This window comes from Abramis brama (genome assembly GCF_963993115.1).
Source record: "Abramis brama genome assembly, chromosome: 4".
Lineage (NCBI taxonomy): Eukaryota > Metazoa > Chordata > Actinopteri > Cypriniformes > Leuciscidae > Abramis > Abramis brama.
In genome coordinates, this window is record NC_139966.1 from 17,549,110 (window position 1) to 17,571,514 (window position 22,405).

The 22,405-nt window shown below is 40.9% G+C and overlaps 1 protein-coding gene across 1 annotated transcript in view; it reads left to right on the forward strand.

Moving 5' to 3' along the window:
- Window positions 1-17,762, forward strand: part of LOC311082084 (uncharacterized protein) — a gene marked incomplete at both ends in the record, with an annotated part of 257,684 nt that extends 239,922 nt beyond the window's left edge. The window contains 2 exons of the mRNA XM_084112828.1: window positions 17,122-17,256; window positions 17,461-17,762. Coding sequence (XP_083968954.1) covers window positions 17,122-17,256; window positions 17,461-17,762 — 437 coding nt within the window. The remainder of the gene's footprint in view (window positions 1-17,121; window positions 17,257-17,460) is intronic.
- Between the last annotated feature and the right edge of the window lie 4,643 nt (window positions 17,763-22,405).

The window sequence follows — 22,405 nt, forward strand, 5'->3', positions numbered from 1 at the left end:
TCTCTGGGTTTCTTGTCTTCAGCTCTGGGCTTCTTATCTTCAGCTCTGGGTTTCTTGTCTTCAGCTCTGGGCTTCTTGTCTTCAGCTCTGGGTTTATTGCCTTCAGCTCTGGGCTTCTTGTCTTCAGCTCTGGGTTTATTGCCTTCAGCTCTGGTTTTCTTGTCTTCAGCTCTGGGTTTCTTGTCTTCAGCTCTGGGTTTCTTGTCTTCAGCTCTGGATTTCTTGTCTTCAGCTCTGGGTTTCTTATCTTCAGCTCTGGGCTTCTTATCTTCAGCTCTGGGTTTATTGCCTTCAGCTCTGGGTTTCTTGTCTTCAGCTCTGGGTTTCTTGTCTTCAGCTCTGGGTTTATTGCCTTCAGCTCTGGGTTTCTAGTCTTCAGCTCTGGGCTTCTTATCTTCAGCTCTGGGCTTCTTGTCTTCAGCTCTGGGTTTCTTGTCTTCAGCTCTGGGTTTCTTGTCTTCAGCTCTGGGTTTCTTATCTTCAGCTCTGGGCTTCTTGTCTTCAGCTCTGGGCTTCTTGTCTTCAGCTCTGGGTTTCTTGTCTTCAGCTCTGGGTTTCTTATCTTCAGCTCTGGGCTTCTTATCTTCAGCTCTGGGCTTCTTGTCTTCAGCTCTGGGCTTCTTATCTTCAGCTCTGGGTTTCTTGTCTTCAGCTCTGGGTTTATTGCCTTCAGCTCTGGGTTTCTTGTCTTCAGCTCTGGGCTTCTTGTCTTCAGCTCTGGGCTTCTTGTCTTCAGCTCTGGGTTTCTTGTCTTCAGCTCTGGGTTTCTTGTCTTCAGCTCTGGGTTTATTGCCTTCAGCTCTGGGTTTCTTGTCTTCAGCTCTGGGCTTCTTGTCTTCAGCTCTGTGTTTATTGCCTTCAGCTCTGGGTTTCTTGTCTTCAGCTCTGGGCTTCTTGTCTTCAGCTCTGGGCTTCTTGTCTTCAGCTCTGGGGCTTCTTGTCTTCAGCTCTGGGCCGGCCCCCCCAACCTCACGGCCCCACCCCCAGTCTGAGGAGGGGGAAAATAAATTTAATTAAAAAAACCCTCCTGAACAGAAACGGTCTAAAGGAAGCTGAAATGTATGCATTATTATGTTTTTATCAAGTCATTTATCACTTACGCTACAAGCCCCATATTAGCAACATGTTGGGTCACGCCCCCATCAACAGTGCAAGACATTACGTGCCTGCATTCTGACAGCGCTTAATGGAGACTAGCAGCTAGACTAGCACTGGATACCACTGTAACTTGAAAGCATAATTGAAATGATAAGATCATATAGTTATCTTCTCACTCAGTTTAATGTGTAAGAATGTGTCGACATAGAGGAAGGGTGGCAGAGTGAGTTGAGTTGGGCTGCTGCGTGCTGCTGTTATTTTTGCAAACTTGTATGATTATCTAGCGCTAGCTAGCTAGCTAGATTAACTCAATTCCAATGTGTCACTTAGGGCCGTTACATAGTCAACGCGAGCAACGTGAGCGACGCGCTCCCTTTCATAGTCAAAACAGTGGACGCAAGCGTCACGGGCGATACGTGAAATTATATACACCGCTCAAGCAACAGGGGGTAGTAGAGTAGAGTCATAGTAGAGTCATAGCACTGAACGCTAGGGGTGTAACGGTACGTGTATTCGTACCGAACCGTTTCGGTACAGGGCTTTCGGTTCGGTGCACGTGTGTACCGAATGACTGAATGCAATATTTTGTGTGCGGAACATAGGTACATTTTCGTGTTTCCACACGAACATTAAGTGGCGGAAGTCTCCGCGTTCAGCGCAAATCCCGCCCTGCAGCTGATTCTAATGTTTTTTCCTATTAGACATTCTCTGGTTTTACCCGTGTTTTACCCGTCGTCACTGTAACAATGAAATGGACTGCAGGGCGAAAAAAAGCTTTTCCGCTTCGTGTGCGCCGCCGCACTCTCCGTTCCGTGGCGTGCGCGCGCGCGCGCGTGTGTGTGTGTGTGTGTCGGCCCGCTGCGCTCTCTGCTCAATGTTCGAGTCCGTGTTTGCGCTGCGCGTTCTGCTCTGTCGTTAACGGCCCAAACACTCCAATCATGTACCGATCACGCACTGGAAAAGCAAAGTCCGCTCAAATAAGGTGAAATTTCTCAGTAGTAACTTAGATTTCTGTTTGCTGAGCTGGTATAGTCATGCTGGCAACAATGGTAAAATGACCTGCTCTGATCACATGCTCTGGTAATAATAGCTTTGTACTATAGCTTTGGACTATATTTTATTTTGATAATTATTAAAAAAGTGGGAAAAAAATCGTAAATTGATTGTTGATTGATTATTGAAAAATAATAATACATTAATATATTTGTTTAATATTATTTTAATATAGGGCTATTTTCTGTTCCTGCACTGTAATCATAGTTATTTATTTATATTTTTCATTATATTTTATTATGTGATATTGGTTTGAGACTGAGAGTATTTTATTTAGTGGAGAACTTTGCAGCAGTATTTTATTTCTTATTCTTTTTTTATTTTATATCTATTTTATTATATTTTATTAAAAAGTGTTTAAAAAAGTGTAAACAACTTGTTAAAAAAAGTTTATAGTAATAAACAACCTGCAGTTTAATGTTTGCATTTCTTTCCCTTACTGTACCGAAAATAAACCGAACCGTGACTTTAAAACCGAGGTACGTACCGAACCGTGATTTTTGTGTACCGTTACACCCCTACTGAACGCCCATCTATTTCGCTTCAAAAGCTCGCTTTCGCTTTGGACGCGCGAATGGATTCAAAATGTTCAAGCGTCGAACTAGATGCGAATTTGACGCTCTATTCGCGTTTGGTGTAAACGCAGCATAATAACAGGCTGAGATGTCAAGATTGCAATGCTGGAATGTGTGTGTCAGAGAGAGAGAGGCGCGGCCGCGATCGAACAGTGGAAACAAAAAAAAAATCCTTCCTCCGTCATTTTGTTCATAGAGGACATTGTTAAACTTATATTTATGTAAAACACAACATTGTGCTTTTGTCAAACTGTAACCTACAACTGTCACCCAACCAAAATCACACACACACACTGACACACATTGTAGAAGAGATGTATACATATAAGCTCACATAATTTTTCCTCTTCACCCGCCATTGTATTCAAACCTTCTTCTGTAACCATAATATACTTGAATTAATGTACAATACTTGCAATGTCGCCCCCACCGACAACGCATAATAATAAATTGAATATTGCACTTAAAATGCTATGGTTTACCTAAATAAATTATTGCCTAAAATGACAAATTATATTGTGTCTTTCTGTCATTTGCACTAAAAACATCCCCGTCTCATGTTAAGGTCCCTAACCCCTCACATAATCATGACACATCGCACTCGCACATTATCTAAGCACCCATCCCAATAACATGGATTATCAATAAGACATTATTAGTGTCCATAAGGAAGTTCAATCCATTGTTTATGGCCTGACGAGCCGCGGGAAAACCGCTACTCTGAGTGACGCGGTGCGTGAGTTTTAAAATAGTAGTTTTTGACAATCAAGTGCCACCCCAAATAAAAGACTGGCCCAAGCTGGCCCCCCCGAAATAATGTCCTGGCTACGCCCCTGGGTGTGTAAAGTATAAGTATATAGTGGTAATATGAAAGTATATTTTTTGACGTGCAAATGTAAAAATGACATTCAGGCTGTTAAACAGGCCTGCAGTAAAATCTTCAGATCAGACCCTGAACAAACACTGATTCATATCACACAAAGAATGACTGTGCAAATAAATAAATAGTTCATTATTTCTGAATTTGGATTTATTCAGATTGGGAACCACAAAAACTGGAAAGAAATGATATTACTTAATGTAATTATTGCTGTATGGCTGCTGCTTCCTGTTTGTGCGCTTGCAGTGGTGTGGGCTGTATGGCTGTATTCACATGTGAACTCACCCCTGTGTGATCTATAATGGCAAACGGTGGCGCTTTTTAGCACAGAAACTTTAAAAGTGATTTGTCTTGGTGCTCTTACTCTGCACCTTCGCTGACGGATCGGTCCATCACCACTTGAATTCCACTGATCTATAATTAAGAACTGGATTGCTCTGAGGTCATAACAAGTAAATATTGTTATTCCCACACATTCTATTAACTTAATATGAAATTATCTGTTTTTAATGAGAAAAAATTCATATAAGTCACGTTTTTATATTTGAAGTCTCCATGTACATTCTTACAATGCAAAGTAAAACGTCCTAAGCATGTACTTGATTACATTTTAGGTCAGGAATTCACTGCTTATTGAAGAGCTAAGTTCATCTTCATTACAGTAGTTAACATATCAGATCAGACACCTCAACATATGTATTACACATAACAAAGTGCTCATTCTGGTGACTGAATAAAGATCGCTCCAATCAAGAAGATGCAGGTAAACCTTGAATTTCAATACAATATAATAATATAGTCATAGAGGCTTGTATTGTAATAAATGTTGTATAATGAATTTCTGCTAATAACCCCATATACGTTTAATATTTTCTATATAATGCTTAATTACGTACATAAAGAAATATATTTGGTTAGTTCAGTCACCTGTGTCGGCAGAAATCTGATATATGACCATATATGTAAAACATGTTTGTTCATTATGCCCATGTATTCAATTTCCATAGTGTGCAGTAGACACAGTCATCTCAACGATTTCTATATATTGCTTATCCTACATTCTGTATGAATGATTCACTGCAAACTAATACAGATTTTAGGTCATTATTTAGACTGTAAATCAATAATCACCTCTGTCGGTTCATGTGCACCATTATGGCCGCTACAGCAATATAGCCTAGTATAATAGATAAGTGGTTTTACTCTATGTGCATTATGAAAATATGCAAGGATATTTGATTAAGTTTTTTTCTGTGCTATTGACATTTCATAACTTGCCCAATAGTAATTATTTACATTGTTGAACAAACAATTAATTTAGAAGTTTTATAATGCAATAGTCTAAATTTATTTAGATAACTGGCTAAAAGATTTTACAATATTTGAATATATTCAAATACGTTTCCAACCTTAAAACGTATTTGAATATATTCAAATACGGGGTCTTCGTTAAGAAGTCGATTAAACTGAGCTTCCCTTTCAAGGGAACTCGAGCTGCGTCGAGACGCGGTGGGAACGCCCTGCGTGATTGCGTCGTGAAGCACGTGTATAATCAGTCCAATGGAAAGACGAGACGTCATAGTGACGTCACCTACCAGGAAACTATAAGGCAGCCCCGCTGACACAGATCGCGTTAGCTTCTGTGCCTTCAGCAAGCGCTCTCTGTATATCTGTCCCTGTCATATTTATTGTTGTCTGTCAAAGCTCAATATATATCTATTTCAATGGCGAATAAGCAAGAATACAGGCGTTGTGTTGTTCCCTGCCCTCGTTACATCACGGGTGGGGACACACATCTGCTTTGTGTTTATTGTTTGGGAGTGGAGCATGCTCAGGCAGTTCTCGAGGGAGCTGACTGTGAGCATTGCGTTAAGCTGTCCTTGCGGACGCTCCGCTCTCGCCGGGCGTTCTTTGAGGAGGACGGTTCGGTTCGCGCTCCCCGAGGTGCGGGTCCCGCTGCTGCCGAGGCACAGCGGAGGCTTTCAACTTGGGGTTCGCATATGGATTTAGTAGCGGGGTTTGAGACGGGCCCCGCCCTTTCTCAACCCTTACCTGCTGAATCCGGTGCTTCAGTCCAGGAAGGAGCCCGCGCTGCGGCTTCTCCTTCCCAGACTGAGGCACCAATGTTGCGGCTATCCAGTTCTGAGGAACTGGATGTCGTCAGTGTTGATCAAAATATTGATGAGTGTTCGCCAGCTCGTATTTCTGGGGATGAGGAGCTTATGGAGGTTTTAACTCGTGCTGTTGCTAAGTTAAATATTGAATGGCCATCTGTTGAAACTGAAACTGTGTCTAATAAAAGTCTTTTAGATGAACGTTTTTTGCCATCAAAATCACGACCTCCTCGTCGGGAACTGCCGTTTTTTCCCGATCTCCACACTGAGGTGTCGAGATCGTGGATTAAACCAGCTTCTTTCAGAGTGCACAATCCACAAACACATAACTATAGCAATATTAAAGATATTTCACACTATGGTTATTTGACAATGCCTCCGGCGGAAGAGACGCTTGCGAGCCATCTCTCCCCCGAGTCATCGTCATCACTGAAAGCCCCGACGTTACCCACCAAGCCATTAAAAGCTACATCTATGATGGTGGGTAAAGCATATTCGGCAGCAGGTCAGGCAGCCGCATGTTTACACACTATGTCGATTTTGCAAGCGTATCAGGCTGACCTGCTGAGGGACATGGATGATTGTGAGGAAGTTAGCGCTGACGCAATTCGAGAATTGCGTCGGGCGACAGATCTATCTCTCCGGGCCACCAAGGAGACGGCAAAATCTGTGGGCCGTTCTATGGCAGCCCTGGTGGTCACGGAGCGTCATTTATGGTTAAATTTATCTGATATAAAGGATAAAGATAGATCTGTTCTTTTGGATGCCCCGCTTTCGCCTTCAAGTTTATTCGGCGATGCTATAAATTGTGTTGTTGACAGATTCACTGAATCAACGAAACAAGCGGCCGCATTTCAGAAGTTTCTTCCTCGCCGATCCAGTGTCCCAGAGACTGCTGGCCGTAATGTTAAGACCGAGCAGTCTCGGCCGTCTACGAGCTCCGCACAGCACAGAGTGCAACAAAAACAGAGCGTCGCTTCTCGGGCTCCTCCTCAGTCGGGGGAGTCCGGGGGGCGGGCGCAGTTTAAGCCGGTTAGAGGTAGACAAGATCTGAGGACTGTCCTCTCTAGGAAGGCTTGGGACAAAAAGAAGTCCTGACGCCAGTGGTGTCAAAATGTTGAGGGTGGTCCCCTCAGGGGAGGGACGGTTTCGAGGAATCGTTCCTCCTCTGCGCCCGCTGGGGGGCGGCTCTCTGAGGAGAGTCGCAGCGCTGCCACATCGGTTGTTCCCTGCCGGTTCGCCGTTTCAGGGCACCGAGGTGTCAGCGTCCCCATACGATCCTCCGAGGAGGGTCGTAGAACGGTCAGTTCGGTTGTTCCCTGCCGGTTCGCCGCTTCAGGGCACCGAAATGTCTGTTCAACTAAATCCAGAGACCAGTCTCGAGAGACTGGTTCCCTTAGCAGAATTTCTGGTAGCGTGGAAACTTCTACCAAATATTTCTCAATGGGTCCTGCATGTAGTGGAAAAGGGTTACAGAATTCAGTTCGGTTCTCGTCCTCCCAGATTTCAAGGAGTTCTGCCCACAGTGGTGGACTCCGAGCAGGCTCTAGTTTTGGAACAGGAAGTACTGACGCTTCTTCGAAAGGGAGCTATAGAAAGGGTTTCTCCTCCCAACAGAGAGTCAGGGTTCTACAGCCGTTATTTCATTGTTCCAAAGAAGGATGGGGGGTTGCGTCCTATTCTAGATCTGCGTCAGTTAAACCGCAGAGTTCAGAAACTCAAGTTCAAGATGCTTACGCTCCAACAGATTGTATCACAGATTCAGTCCGAGGACTGGTTTGTGACAATAGACTTGAAGGACGTGTACTTCCATGTATCGATTCATCCTCATCACAGGAAGTTCCTGAGGTTTGCTTTCGGGGGCGAAGCATACCAATATCGGGTTCTTCCCTTCGGCCTAGGTTTATCTCCCCGCACCTTTACAAAATGTGTGGATGCAGCGCTGGCTCCTCTGAGACTCCAGGGCATTCGCATACTAAACTATCTAGACGATTGGTTGATTCTAGCTCAGTCAGAGCAGATGGCAGTTCGGCATCGAGGTGTCGTTCTGTCTCACATAGAAAAGTTGGGGTTACGGCTCAACTCCAAAAAGAGTGTGCTCCTCCCAGCTCAGAGGACCACTTTTCTAGGAGTAATTTGGGATTCAACAACAATGCAGGCACGTCTGTCTCCTGCACGAATATCAGCGATTCTCACAGCCGTAAAAGGGGTAAAACTAGGCCAGTCACTCACTGTCAAACAATTTCAGTAATTGTTGGGGCTCATGGCAGCTGCGTCCAACGTAATTACTTTTGGCCTTCTGTACATGAGACCTCTGCAGTGGTGGCTCAGGACCAAGGGGTTTTCTCCGAGGGGAAATCCGTTTCGCATGATCAAGGTCACGCGGCGATGCCTTCGTGCCTTGGACATGTGGAAGAAACCTTGGTTCCTCGCCCAGGGCCCAGTGTTGGGGGCTTCTTGTCGACGCGTAATGCTTTCGACAGACGCTTCCCTCACGGGGTGGGGCGCAGTCATGAGCGGTCGCTCGGTGTCAGGTCTTTGGCAGGACCATCAACTGTCTTGGCATATAAATCGGTTAGAGATGATGGCCGTATTTCATGCAATAAAATACTTCCTGCCAGACCTGAGAGGCCATCACGTGTTGGTCCGCACGGACAACACATCGGTGGTCTCATACATCAACCATCAGGGGGGTCTGAGGTCTCGAATACTTTGCAATCTGGCTCATCAGATCCTCCTATGGGCCCAGGAGAAATTACTGTCACTGAGGGCAGTATATATTCCAGGGCATCTGAATGTAGGAGCAGATATCCTGTCAAGGCAGGGGCTGAGGCCCGGGGAGTGGAGGCTTCACCCCGAGGTGGTGGAGCTCCTATGGAGGAAATATGGTCGAGCTCGAGTAGACCTTTTCGCATCTGCAGATTCGACCCATTGTCCGCTCTGGTTCTCTCTCACACATCCAGCTCCTCTCGGACTGGATGCAATGGTGCAGGTGTGGCCGAGGCTACACCTGTACGGATTTCCCCCCATATCGATGCTCCCGGGAGTTCTGGAGAGGGTTCGCCAGGAAGGAGCTCATCTACTGTTAATAGCCCCGTACTGGCCGACACGAGTTTGGTTCTCGGACCTAGTATCTCTTCTGGACGGCTCTCCGATGGAGATTCCCGTCAGGAGGGACTTGCTGTCCCAAGCAAGGGGCACGATATTTCACCCTCACCCAGAGTTATGGAAGTTGTGGGCTTGGCCTCTGAGGGGGCCCAGCTCATAGAATCCGGTCTCTCGACTGAGGTCGTTGAGACCATCCTTCAATCCAGAGCTCCGTCCACGAGGAAACTTTATGCTTTGAAATGGAAATTGTTTTCTACTTGGTGTGGAAATCGTAATTTGAATCCTGTTAACTGCCCTGTTGGTACAGTTCTCGAATTTCTACAAGACCGTTTCTCTGCTGGATTATCTCCTTCCACCTTAAAGGTGTATGTTGCTGCTATATCTGCTTATCACACCCCTCTGGCGGGCACTTCAGTTGGGAGAGATCCTCTAATTGTTCGTTTTCTCCGTGGTACTTTGAGGTTGAGACCTGCATTGCACTCTAGAGCACCGGCATGGGATTTGGCCATTGTACTTGAGGGTCTGGCCTTGGCTCCCTTCGAACCCATTGAAGAGGTTTCAGAAAAGTTCCTCACTCTAAAAACTTTATTTCTTCTTGCTATTTCTTCTATCAAGAGAATTGGGGATTTACAAGCTTTGTCGGTGGCTCCATCATGTCTGGAATTTGCACCTGGTATGGTGAAGGCTTTTCTTCACCCTAGACTAGGTTACATACCTAAGGTCCCTATTAATGTTGGGGGCCCAATAGTGCTGCAGGCCTTTCATCCTCCACCATTTAATACCCCAGACTAGGAAAACCTTAATCTGTTGTGCCCTGTACGGGCGTTGGATGCTTACGTCCACAGAGCTGCCCAGTGGCGTAAATCGGATCAATTATTTGTCTGCTTTGGTGCTCCTAAGAAAGGGTGCCCTGCATCTAAACAGATAATGAGCAAGTGGATAGTTGAGGCTATCTCACTTGCATATGAAGCGGCCGGACAGCCTTCACCTTTGACTGTTCGGGCCCATTCTACGAGGAGTATGGCTGCCTCTACGGCTTTAATTTCGGGAGTTTCCCTTTTTGACATTTGTAATGCGGCAGGATGGTCTTCTCCGCATACATTTGTTAGATTTTATGACTTGGACCTCTCCACTCCTGGGGTCAAAGTGCTTGCTTCTTAGTATGCGCAGGGTACTTCATACAGAACAGGCACATCGTCATTATGGCATAGTGGGTATGGGGTTCCCACCGCGTCTCGACGCAGCTCGAGTTCCCTTGAAAGGGAACGTCTCAGGTTACGTATGTAACCCTGGTTCCCTGAGAGGGAACGAGACGCTGCGTCGCCTTGCCATACTTCCTGCATGCCCTGACCGACTTGCTTCAGGCTTTTTAGAAGCTAACGCGATCTGTGTCAGCGGGGCTGCCTTATAGTTTCCTGGTAGGTGACGTCACTATGACGTCTCGTCTTTCCATTGGACTGATTATACACGTGCTTCACGACGCAATCACGCAGGGCGTTCCCACCGCGTCTCGACGCAGCGTCTCGTTCCCTCTCAGGGAACCAGGGTTACATACGTAACCTGAGACGATTCATTCTGTCTCTAATATCATTGATTCTTCTTCTGAGTCTGTTTTCACCATCCTCCATACTTACATTTAATACTTTAAGTCATTCGTGCCTTGATTAGCCAAAACTGCACGGGAACTACAGTAAGGCCTGCCTATTTAAAGGAACAGTTTGACTCATTAGACTCATCAGGTTCGTAGTATTTTTTATATATATGATAAACATATTCAAAGGCAATTTTTTGGTGTTTCAAAGAAAAAAGGCATAAGTACATTTTGTTTTGTTAAAACTTTACACATATCAACTTTATAGCTAATGCTGGAAAGACTTTCGAGATAAAATACGTGTTAAATGTTTGCGACATGTGGTTAAATTCTTAAATTCATTCTTAAATTCATGTTTTATTCATATTACATTGATTGTATATTCATTAAATAACATTTCGTTATATCCAATAAACTATATGTTTGTAATATGAGGATTTAAATATTTTGCCCTTTCGATCGGCCAGTTCATAGTAAAATAAACGACTTGAAAAAAATCCACCGTTTGTGAGTATAGAAGTTCACTAGTTAATACCACTAACAAGGCTCAAAATAGCCCCACACTAACATGGCGTTTGTGGTTCGACTGGTCGAGACTGTTTTCCAAAGATTGCGCCTGCCTGTATACGCGAAGTGTACTGTCTTTATAAAGTATCTTCTTATTAAACTGTCTGTACACTTACAAAGTTCTCAATGCTTCGGTTTGCATGTAGGGACCCTCATTATGCTACCGTGTTAGTGTGAGGCTATTTTGAGCCTTGTCAGTGGTATTAACTAACGATTTCTTTTACTTACTATGCCCTATATACTAACGTTATAAGCTAATCAGTGGTTCGAGCTAAAACTGGGTATATTCGATTAGCATGTAAACACATCCCAGAAAACGGTTGACTCGGTACCCATGTGTTATTAACCCCTTCATTTTGCGCCGGAATTGTTCTTCAATGTTAAGGTCTGAATGGAACCCATTTCGACTACCCATGAGCATTAATACATAGAGGCAGGAAGAATTACTGTAAACCAGCCTTTATTCATTATTACTGCAGAGATTATTTCGCCAATAATAGTCTTACCACAGCTCAACACACATCCAGATGTTCCCAATAAATTGTAGTTGATCACCAGGTATGTTTTATTAATGTAGGTTGAATAATCCATGTAGGAGAAGCAAAAGGAAATCTTTCTTACCTGAGTGACAGCTTAGTGACAGTTGATCGACAGTTGAGTGGACCTTGAAAGAATGACTGAATTTCATTTATCTCTTCTCTGCCCACATCTGGGAACATGGAAGTGGAGATAGGAGAAGGGAGAAGGAATGAGGAAGATAGTGCAGAAGTAATGGCAGATGAAATACATGTGCAAGAAAAGCAGGTAGGACAGGACACAACAGAAATAAGAGTAGAGATCAGTGCAGAAGAGAGTAGGATGGACTGTCTGGGAGAGGACATGACTGTAGAGGAGGAGAGCAGAAAGAAGCAGAGTGGAAAAGACTTTGCCCAGCCACGACAACGCCGGAGGAGAGGTGAAGCAGGATCTATATCTTCTTTTGAGCGGACAATCGTTGAAGCCATACAAACTTCCAACTGTCCTGCCCCTGCTGGATCAGAAGATCCTGATATGCAGTTTCTGCAGAGTTTGCTGCCAGCCCTGAAGAGACTTGAGCCTAAATGCAGGGAACTCACCAAGCTGAAAATCCACCAGCTAATGTTTGAGGCTGAGTTTAACTGTGAGTTTTGAAGATCTATCTTTAATTTTTTTTTTTAAATAAAATGTTAATAATGGTGCTAAAGTTATCTCTCCTTTTCCTGCAGAAATTTTCAACTGGACCTCCTATCTGGCTGGACCTCTTTACACACACACACACACACAAACACATACATACAGTACACACAAGTTATTATGTTCTCACATGTTCACTGACACACACACACACACATACATACATACAGTACACACACATTATTTTCTGACATGTTCACTGACACACACACACACACACACACACACACACACACACACACACACATACACTTACAGTACACACACATTATGTTCTGACATGTTCACTGACACACACACACACACACACACACACACACACACACATACAATACACACACACACGTTATTATGTTCTGACATGTTCACTGACACACACACACATACGTTATTATGTTCTGACATGTTCACTGACACACTGTTCTTTAATAAAGATTTTGAGTACTCATTTACTTGAACTTGTGTTAATTGCTACCATGCAGTGTTGTTTTAGCAACCAGTACCAAGATAAATTTGCTTTAAATATGATTGTCATATAAATGATTAAATTCTCTATTTAGTATGATTTAAATAGGTTTAACAGCTTTAGCATGAACATAAATAAGAGACACCACACTGAACTGGGAAAAAGCCTTTTGTGAAACTGTGGTGGCCCTTAAAACACTCTCAGATAAGATTGTAGAGCAGGAACAACCACTAGGCTCCAAAGCGAAAAGCAAATATGTGACGCACCTTCTGCTCATTATATGCTTGTGCTGCAAGGCAGAGCAGCTGATGCAATTATCACATGCCAATGTGCATTGGCTTGTCTTGCCGAGAACACATTGATAGAAAACGACGAAGAAGTAAGTATACGAAGAAGAGGATGCAACAAGGTAAGATTAATGTAGAGCTGCTGGTCTCTTTGGTGTCTGAACACAAACAACTGTATGACAAACTACACAGCGACTAGAAAAATCTTGTTAAGAGTGTAAGAATTGATTTTCCTGCTAAGACAAAAGATGAGATGAGACTCACCCTACAATAAAGCAATAAAACGCACCCTGGACAGAAGATCGCAAAGAAAGAGCACAGGACATTGTCTTGCCCAAACTTATCTCCTTGTTTATATATGCATCCCCCCACTTCCTCATCCCCCCTGATTCAAGTCACTAAAAGTTCACTAAGAAAGTCTATATATCACATGTGATGTATCTTGTAAATCTATTATTTTTCCTTTTCATGTTTGGTATCATTTTAAATGTCTCAGTGCGATTGGTAAAATGGTCTTAATTGCATTGCAGTCATTGGTGTTATGAGAAAGATTGAGAACTTAGGAGAATTCTGTTCTCTTTGGGTGGTGTCTCTTCAAGATATCTGATAATTCTCTCCTCTCCCCCGAAACCAGGTGTTACCCCCTGGGGTACATGAATTGACCCAAAACAACTCTAAAAAATATTTATACAAGCCCTTTGTTCTGGTCTGGGTATATAATGGAGAGTGGCAGAGCAGTCTTTGGGAACCTGTAACCAGGAAAAAAAAAACACAGTGCTGTGTCAGTGTTTTCCCAAGTCTTACACTAGAAACACACTCACACAACACTGGGTGTCTCTGTCAGGAATGTATTGCTTACTCTTAGAGTCATCTTTGAGTAATTGATGTCATGTATTTATTATTTCTGAATTGGCTTTTAATCATTTACTTGTGTAATTGGCATGATTCATTTTACCTGAAAATGTTATATTTGAATTATTCTGCATTATTCTGAAATCATTATTCGTAGTAGATTACTGTGTAGTCTGGTGTTTCCGCAAAGCTACTCCAGGATAGATCAAACTGAAAGGATAATGAATGGAACATGGAGCACATCATTAAGGAGATCTTCCAATTTCTGACTATCACTGAAAAAAAAATTACACCTTTTGGGAAGCATAGGGCGACCGCTTAAGGGTAAAATAGTTTGCACTACATCCTCTGACTATTTCAGAACTGGCTACGTTTGTGATCGTGAGCTAGGGTTGCCAACCGTTCCGTATAATACGGAATCGTTCCGTATTTGACACATAAAAGTCTTGTTCCGTATTGAACTGATACAGAACGCACTTTGTTCCGTATTTTTGAGAATCAATTCAGTGCAAATCCATGACAGACACATGTCAGACTATGAACAAAGACATTTGTTGGCTATGATAAGAAAAAAAACCCCGACAGTGGGGTAGATATTAATATCTCCCCCTGTTTGTCTATGATCAGCGTAGCGTTTTTAACATCTTGGAACATCATCAGAGAATGCCCTTTTAATTGGTCGTTTCAGTCATTGTGAATCACGTATCGTAGCAACGATGACGACAAGTAACAACATTGGGAAATGTAAAAATGACTACCTCCGAGCAGCCGGCGAAAAAGAAAAGAGCACAAAAATATAGAATTGAATGGGAAAATGACTACCAACCCGTGGCTGGAATGCGTGAGGGACAATGAATACACGGCCGAGCGATGTCAAGGTTCCTTGTCCGTCAGACGTCTCCAGAGGCTGATATGGTAGGCTATGTAATCATGTGGATTTTTAAAACTCAAATATAGTTCATAAGAAAGTGATTATATTAAAAGAGATAGTACAGGTTTAGCCTAACATTGTAAAGAAATCAAAAAAGTACACATGGAAAAAATAGCTGCGCAATGTGCTTAGTCTGGAGGTTTATTTATTTCTGTGAGATTTTCCATGTGCATACATACAGGTGTTGTATTGCTTGAATGCAGTATTTGAGTGCAATATTTTAGATTTTCTTTATTAGCTGTTTTTTTATTTATGTTTTTTATATTATTGTTTTGCACTGGAAAGAAAGTTAACTATGATGGAAGTATAATTATATAAATATATTTGCACTACACCTCCTTAAAATGTTGTCTAATTAAATTAAATATATATTTTTTTGCACTGGAAAGAACATTCTAGAAGTCTAATTCTATTGAATAAGTTTGCACAAGGCTACAGAAAACTGTTTATTTTTCTTCAAATGCAGTTTAAGCCGATAAGTTTTGAATGTTATATGTTGTATTTGTTTAAGTTAAAAATAAAACGTATTATAAACTAAACAAATCCATGGTTCATTGTTGGCAAAATGATCATGATAGGCTTTATATTTCACATCTAACTTATGTGGTTCAGTCTTGTATATTGATTAGGCCTACTTTGCTATTCTATAAATATAGGCCTAATAAGTTGTATTATAATATGCTACAATGTATTAAATATATTAAAAATTAGTTAGTTAAATTAGTTTCCACAATATTCACCAGAAGTCATCATTTCAGGAGTTATTTAAAAAAAAAAAATTAAAAATTTTCTTCCTTGGGGGGTGTGTCACCGGACCGGACCGCCCCCCCGTCGTTCCTTATTTCCATTTCAGAAAGTTGGCAACCCTATCGTGAGCGCACATTCGCGGCGTGACATCACAAAGCGATACCGGGTCCATAATGAATGAATAATTGAAAATATGGGATACTCAGAATAATCAAAGATCTAAATTAAGTCATAATCAATATATATGATTATTTTCTAATAAGAAACACAATCTAAATTTGATTATCATTTGAAATTGGAGTCAGATTTAGCGTAGGGCTAAAGTAATATTGAAACTAAATTCTAATAAATAAAGTGAATTTCACTGGAGCGCTGAAAAGACATACACACATTATACCTTCGCCCAGACCGTTGGATATCCGTCGTTGGGCCAATGGGTGGTCTTTACAAGAGGGGGTTGTTATGGAGAGGAATTGCAGATCAAATAGGATCCAGGGAGTGAATTTGCATATTCACTCTGCGCATCGCCAGTGAAAATCGCTTGGGTATGAACAAAAAGATGCGCTGAAAAACATCTTGTATGCGCGATAATCGTCCCGGTGTGCACAGGCTTTAAGGATGCACAATGCTGGACTGTGATGCTATTTTGTTCTAGAAAAAACATTATTCATTATTTAATTATTTTCCTGTTATCCCTGTAAAGCTGCTTTGAAACAATCTGTAGCCTATTATAAAGAAATATAAATAAAGGTGACTTGACTGCTGATCTATATAAATATCTACTGAACCCGGAACATCCCTTTGATTATGAATAACCATTAGCTTCTTGTTTTTCTGGAGAAATGTAAATCATTTACAAAAGACAGTAAATCAGGACACTATAAAAGGAACATGGGAGGCTGTGAGGACGACAGAGCAAGAGCTGGAAACAAACATCAGTGAAGAATGAAGGGTTTAGTATGTTTACTGCTGCTGTTGGAAACCTTTGTGTGTGTCGTACAGCATCAGGTAGATGGAGGACTCAATGAGAATGAGATCAGTCAACAGCTCAGATCTGAGGACGGAAGACAGAATCCACCTCAGACAGACACTTTGAGAGATGAAGCTTCAACTGACAGCCAACAAAACTGCCATCTGTGCTTCACTGACATCCATGCAGCGCTGAGAGAACTGACCGCCACAGTTACAGAGCAGAAAGTGAACATCAGAGAACTGACCGCCACCGTTACAGGGCAGAAAACCATCAACAGAGAACTGACCGCCAACATCAGAGCTTTAGAGACGCAGCTGAGGGAAGAGATGAACAAGAAAAATGATGGTACCTCACCAAAACATTCACTCTTTTATCAATGATCCTCAAAGTAAAACCAATGGAATACATTGCATAGTGTAAATGTTAGTGTAAAGTTGAGTGTATACTGTGTAAATTGTGTAATCTATCTATTACAATAAGCAGAGTAAATGTCATTTAACAGAATCTTTATTCCTTCACAGAAATATCAAATCTTACTCTGAGTCAAGTGGAGTTGAGAAAGGAAAATAGAGGTGAAACTGTGCTTGAATGATGTTAAATTCAGTGTATTCATTCTCAGTGTAATAGAGTAATATACCACAATATTGCTTGTTTTTTTTAACAACAGACAGAGAAATAGCTTTTTCAGCTGCACTGATGCAATCTGGCAGTGGAAATTATATTGGTCCTTTCACCACTGAAATCACACTAACCTACAGGAACGTCATCACAAACATAGGGAACGCCTACAACCCAATCACAGGTAATTATCAATGAAATGAGTCATAAAACTCAGTTTATAGTAATGAAAACTCTTCTGCTCCATTCAGACCTCTCTGCAGTTGTGAAATGTGTATAAGAGAATTAAAATGATCTGCCATCTTTCAAAACTATTACACAGTGTGTTTGCTGATTAAGTGATCATACAGGAAACAGCTGATTCTGTATCTCTTGTTATTTGATTTAGGTGTTTTCACAGCCCCACTGAAAGGAGCGTACATGTTCAGAGTCTCTGTATTTGGTCATGGAGGAACTCCAGCATCTGTAGTTATTGTTAAGAATGGAAAGCTTATGGTTGTAGCACATGATGTTCAGGCTCAGCATTGGTTAAACTCCTCTAATGGAGTTGTGTTGATCCTGGAGGTTGGAGATGTTGTCTATGTGAGACTTTGGTCTGGGACGAGGATACATGATAACGGGAATAACCACAGCACTTTCAGTGGTTACATGCTGTTTCCCTTAAGAGAACAGGAGCTTTGCAGAATGTGATTCCAATAATTCTGAACCTTCAGCGTATGATTTATGATGAAAATCATGAATAATTTTTAACAAATGAACCTGTATTAATAAGGACGAATGTATGTGTTTGAAATTTGCAATAGATTACTGTATAAAAGTCAGTATAATACACTATACTCATAAGTTCTGAGCTGTCTATACATTGAGCACTGAGAGAGACAGGAGCTATAAATTTCCACATGTGACTCAAAAGTATTTGTTAAAGTAGTAAATCTAGATTGTTAAGTAATATTTTTTTTTTAAGTGTAGTTTGTTATTGATCATTGATCTATATCGCTTCATCCTACATAAATAAATAAGAGAATAAAGAGACATTGTGGCATTTTCTTTTCCTCATATTTTTTTATGAATATTTCCCCAACAATGCTTGCTTTGAAGCACTCATGATATCATGTTTATCAGTCCAACCTGGATCTTTTTGTATGTATTATTTTTTTGCTCTTAAAATGACTGATTTTGTGGTGGCAATTTCTAGAAGGATGGGCAAAATCACCTTATTCCTACACCCAAATTATGGGTGTAACTTCCGTTAAGCTGTAAACAATCAGTGAAAGACTCGCTCTATGAACGCAATACGTTAAAAAAGTGTCACAATGAGATGACATTAATCTACTCACCCTTCAACCATCAAACATTAAAAGGAAATTTAAAAGTGTAAAAGCATCAACAAGGTACTTTCAACAGACCAAACAACCCCAAAAGCGCGACTCTTTCCACAGCAATAACGGACAGGTTAAATATCACTGTAGTGATCTGTATTTTGTAACTTATGTTGCCTAAAAAATTAAATAAAAAGTAATAAAATTAGAACAAAGAAAATGACAAAAGGATAACTAAATTTATACAACAGTTCATTCTGGTTCTCGAATCTGATTGGTTGAGAGCCTTTATCAACTGAGCGATATTCTACCAGTTTCACTGTTTGTATCACTCCACTTGCGGCGACTGTCATGGTGGTCAAGCAAATCAACCATATTTTTTAAAAATACTACTGTTGTTGTGACACGAAATTAAGTTTTACGTTTTTTTTTTTTTGGAGAGAATGTAGTTATATTAGACCTCAAATATGTGACACATAATCTTAGTGCCGATTTTACAATCTGTCTAGACGTTTTCACAGACGTGAGCTCCAGGACGTCAGCGGGCGTTCAGCGCTCATGTACCCGCAGAGAACAGCTTCATCTCGGCCAGTCCTTCAGGGAATTTACCGCTGGCTCTTAACCGCACTGGGTAGCACATTAGCATTAGCTCAAATGATCTATAGGGAATTTTAATAATTAATCATGAATATGATTAATATATTGCATATTACCGTTACATTAAATTATCGAAGTTGAAAATAGATCATTGTATGTATGAATAATCAATCACAACGAATTATAATTTCTTATTCATATATCAATAGCCTTAACTCAGATCGATTTTATGAGATAACCCTTAATGGAAATTAATGTAATTATCAAACAGTTGTTTGTCCCGCAAATGCCGTAAGATTAACTTATCAACTTCTCAATAGAGTTCATCACTTTATAATTTCAGGAAGGACAGTTTCTGGCCGTGAAACTATTCTCCTGTCCTTATAAAATTAACGAATCGTAAAGCTTGTAGCTTAAGATCGAAACATCTCATGGACTTTGTTATATGAGCATTTAAGACAGAATCAATCAAGCATATAATGGTTTTAATAATTGAACTAATTACTACATCGAACTAAGGAATACAAATTCTACAATTTACACGAGTATGCATATAACAATACAAACAGTAAACACAATACAAGACAAAACGGGTAACAGATGAGAGAGAGAGAGAGAGAGGATGAAAGAGTGAGCGAGAGAAAGTGAAAGCAAAAATCTGCGATCAGAGAGAGATCACAGCATGGCAAAAATCAAAGACCAGGTAACCTTTGAGAGAGAGACAACAAGGAATCAGATTACATTAAAAGTTCAATAAACTTATCTTGCAAAATGGTTCTCTTTGTTGCTGAAGAACGCAGATCGTGCGTGTGTCGTTAGGAGCAGCGTGCGTGTGTTTCCTTAAGAAAGCGGGGCTTGCGCTCTCGTCTCTTCCGGTGAGCGCGGTCGCGGGAATTTCAAAAGAGTCTTTTTCTTTGAGTTGAAGTTGCTTCACTGAACGTAGGGAGAGTCCGAAGACGAAATAAAGAAAAGACTTAGAGAAAAAGAAAAGAGAAACGGAGAAAAGCTCCCGTAGGAGCCATGGATCTTGAAAACCTCTCACAGAAAAAAGTGCTCTCCGAGAAACTTCAGTCTCTTATGGAGAAGATGGGTTCACGTCTACTCTGCGTACGCGGACCAATCATCTTAGAGCATCTCGGGCGGGAAGATTTTTTCTTTGTCTTGCCAGGAGAACTTATTTGCATAGTTTATGATGGTATAAAATTTCGTCATTTCTACCCAGAAAGATTGTACACACAGAACAATACATTTTACTGTAATCTCCTATGTATGAGTGGTTCAGTCAAAGCAAGACGGTTAAACAGATACCAAGAATGAAATATAAAACAGTTAAGTTTGCAAAGTTACAATCAAATGCATGATTACAGGCATTTTACGTTTGATTAACACACGATAAAATTGTCAGTACTTCCAGTATGGCATGTGAAGACATCTAAGCACAAAAGGAATACATTTAAAACATTTAGAGGTACTTTTCTCTGAAAAGTTCCATGGATGGTGTTTGTGTGTTAATGTGTGTGTTGGAATGTCTCTTGCAGAGGAACTGGATGAGCTGCTGAAGCTTGTTGGTCAAACTTTATGACCTGCCGTGAGATCGGGTTACGGGATGCGATTCCACTGGGAGAAACATTCTTCAAAAATACATTTCAGAGCCAAACACTAGAAGATCATAAGTATATGATCAAAACAAAACTAACCAAACATGCATGCATACAGGAAGGTCAGAATGATACAAGTCTGAGTTACATACAAAGGACGTTTGTGTGTGTATGTGTGTGTGTGCGTGTGTGTTTGGGCTGTCTTATAGAAAGTTTCGTTATCTCTCTGTGGGTCTCTTTGAAGCTCCCCACAGGGGAAGAAGAATGTTGGTTTAAGGTTCTGGAGTGTCTCTGAGATGCAATAAGTGTCGGGAGAGCTGTAAAAGTTGCCACTGGCGTCGCCAAGGCTATGAGTTATATTTACAGGTTAAACGTTAAAAGTTCTCCCAAAATGTATAATGACAAGGCTTCGGGAGTTTTGTGTGCAGGGAGAACAGAATCATGATTCTTGCACATTCGTTACATTAAACATGAGATATAATTCATTTGGGGTATATCAAACAGGCAATATTTGGTCTTATTAATCTATTACTTGTTCCAGAGCAAATTGATTTTGTTTAAGGGGAAAATACGTTTCATAACTTTATATTTAGGCTATATTTAACTTAAATCCTGTACTAGAGTGCTGCTTTTGTACATTTGACTGAATTGTTTGTTTGTGTTTATTTTCTATTGTCTTTTATAAAGTTATTGTTTCCATTAGATGGTGGCAAAGACTTGAATTAGAACAAGGAAGTTTTGAATATATAAGAAATCCCCTTAACTAAAAGGACAAAGACAAATATAAGCTTTCCTCAGAAGACATTCAAATAGATTTTTTATGATGGATATAATATTATGGAAATCGACCTGAAGAATGAATGCTATATCAGATGCAGGTTATACACTTGTTTAGTCAATCTCTCGGAAGAAGAAATTCAAATCAATTTTATTTATACAGCCCAATATCACAAATCACAATTTGCTTCAAAGGGATTTACAATCTGTACAGGAAATGGTTAAGCAAAAAGGCTACATAGTATAGTGAAGCCCTTAACTTTAATTTCATATTATTAATGTGCTTGTAAACATTACAAATGCACATATGATGCAAAAATATTATACATTCCTCACACTTGGACTCAAGCATACGTCACACCGAGGAAAGGTTTCATTGTGGTCATCTCCTGAAGAGCAGGGAGGACACTAGCAGCTTTCTCCAAGAATGGACAATATTTGCCAGCCACATCCATGCCTTGCCTTGCATGAGCTCCTTCTGAAGATACAGAGTGAAGGCAAATATCTCCCCCTGTACATATTAAGGGCTTTCAGAAGGAATCTGTGGTGACACACAGCGACCTCTATTCATCCGATTTAGAAGTCCTCCTTGAAGTCTCCCTGCTGCTGTCCACTGGGAGTTCCCACATGTGCCTCTTCCCTGTGTCTACGACACACTTAAACACAACAAATCAAATAAAAGCAATGGTGTCATACAATATATGGCATTTATTCTTTCAATTTGATTTTGGAATAGTTGGTAGACGAAGTTCAGACATAAATGGTTATTATGTTAAGTTATGATTAAAACTTAATCGCATAGCATGAAACTTTGCACGTTACATTTATATTCTGAGTCTGCTTGCTTCCTATATCTAGTAAGCCTACATCCCCAATAAGGTGCGAGTTTGGTCTTTTATATAAGTGTATCAGTCCATTAAGCGTTAAGTGTTCTACAGTATAGCACCGCAATTTAAAGTTAAAAAACGAAACAAACGAGAGAAATATATGTCTATCTCAGATTTAACGTTTGATCTGTACATCAGCATCAGGGAAAAACATT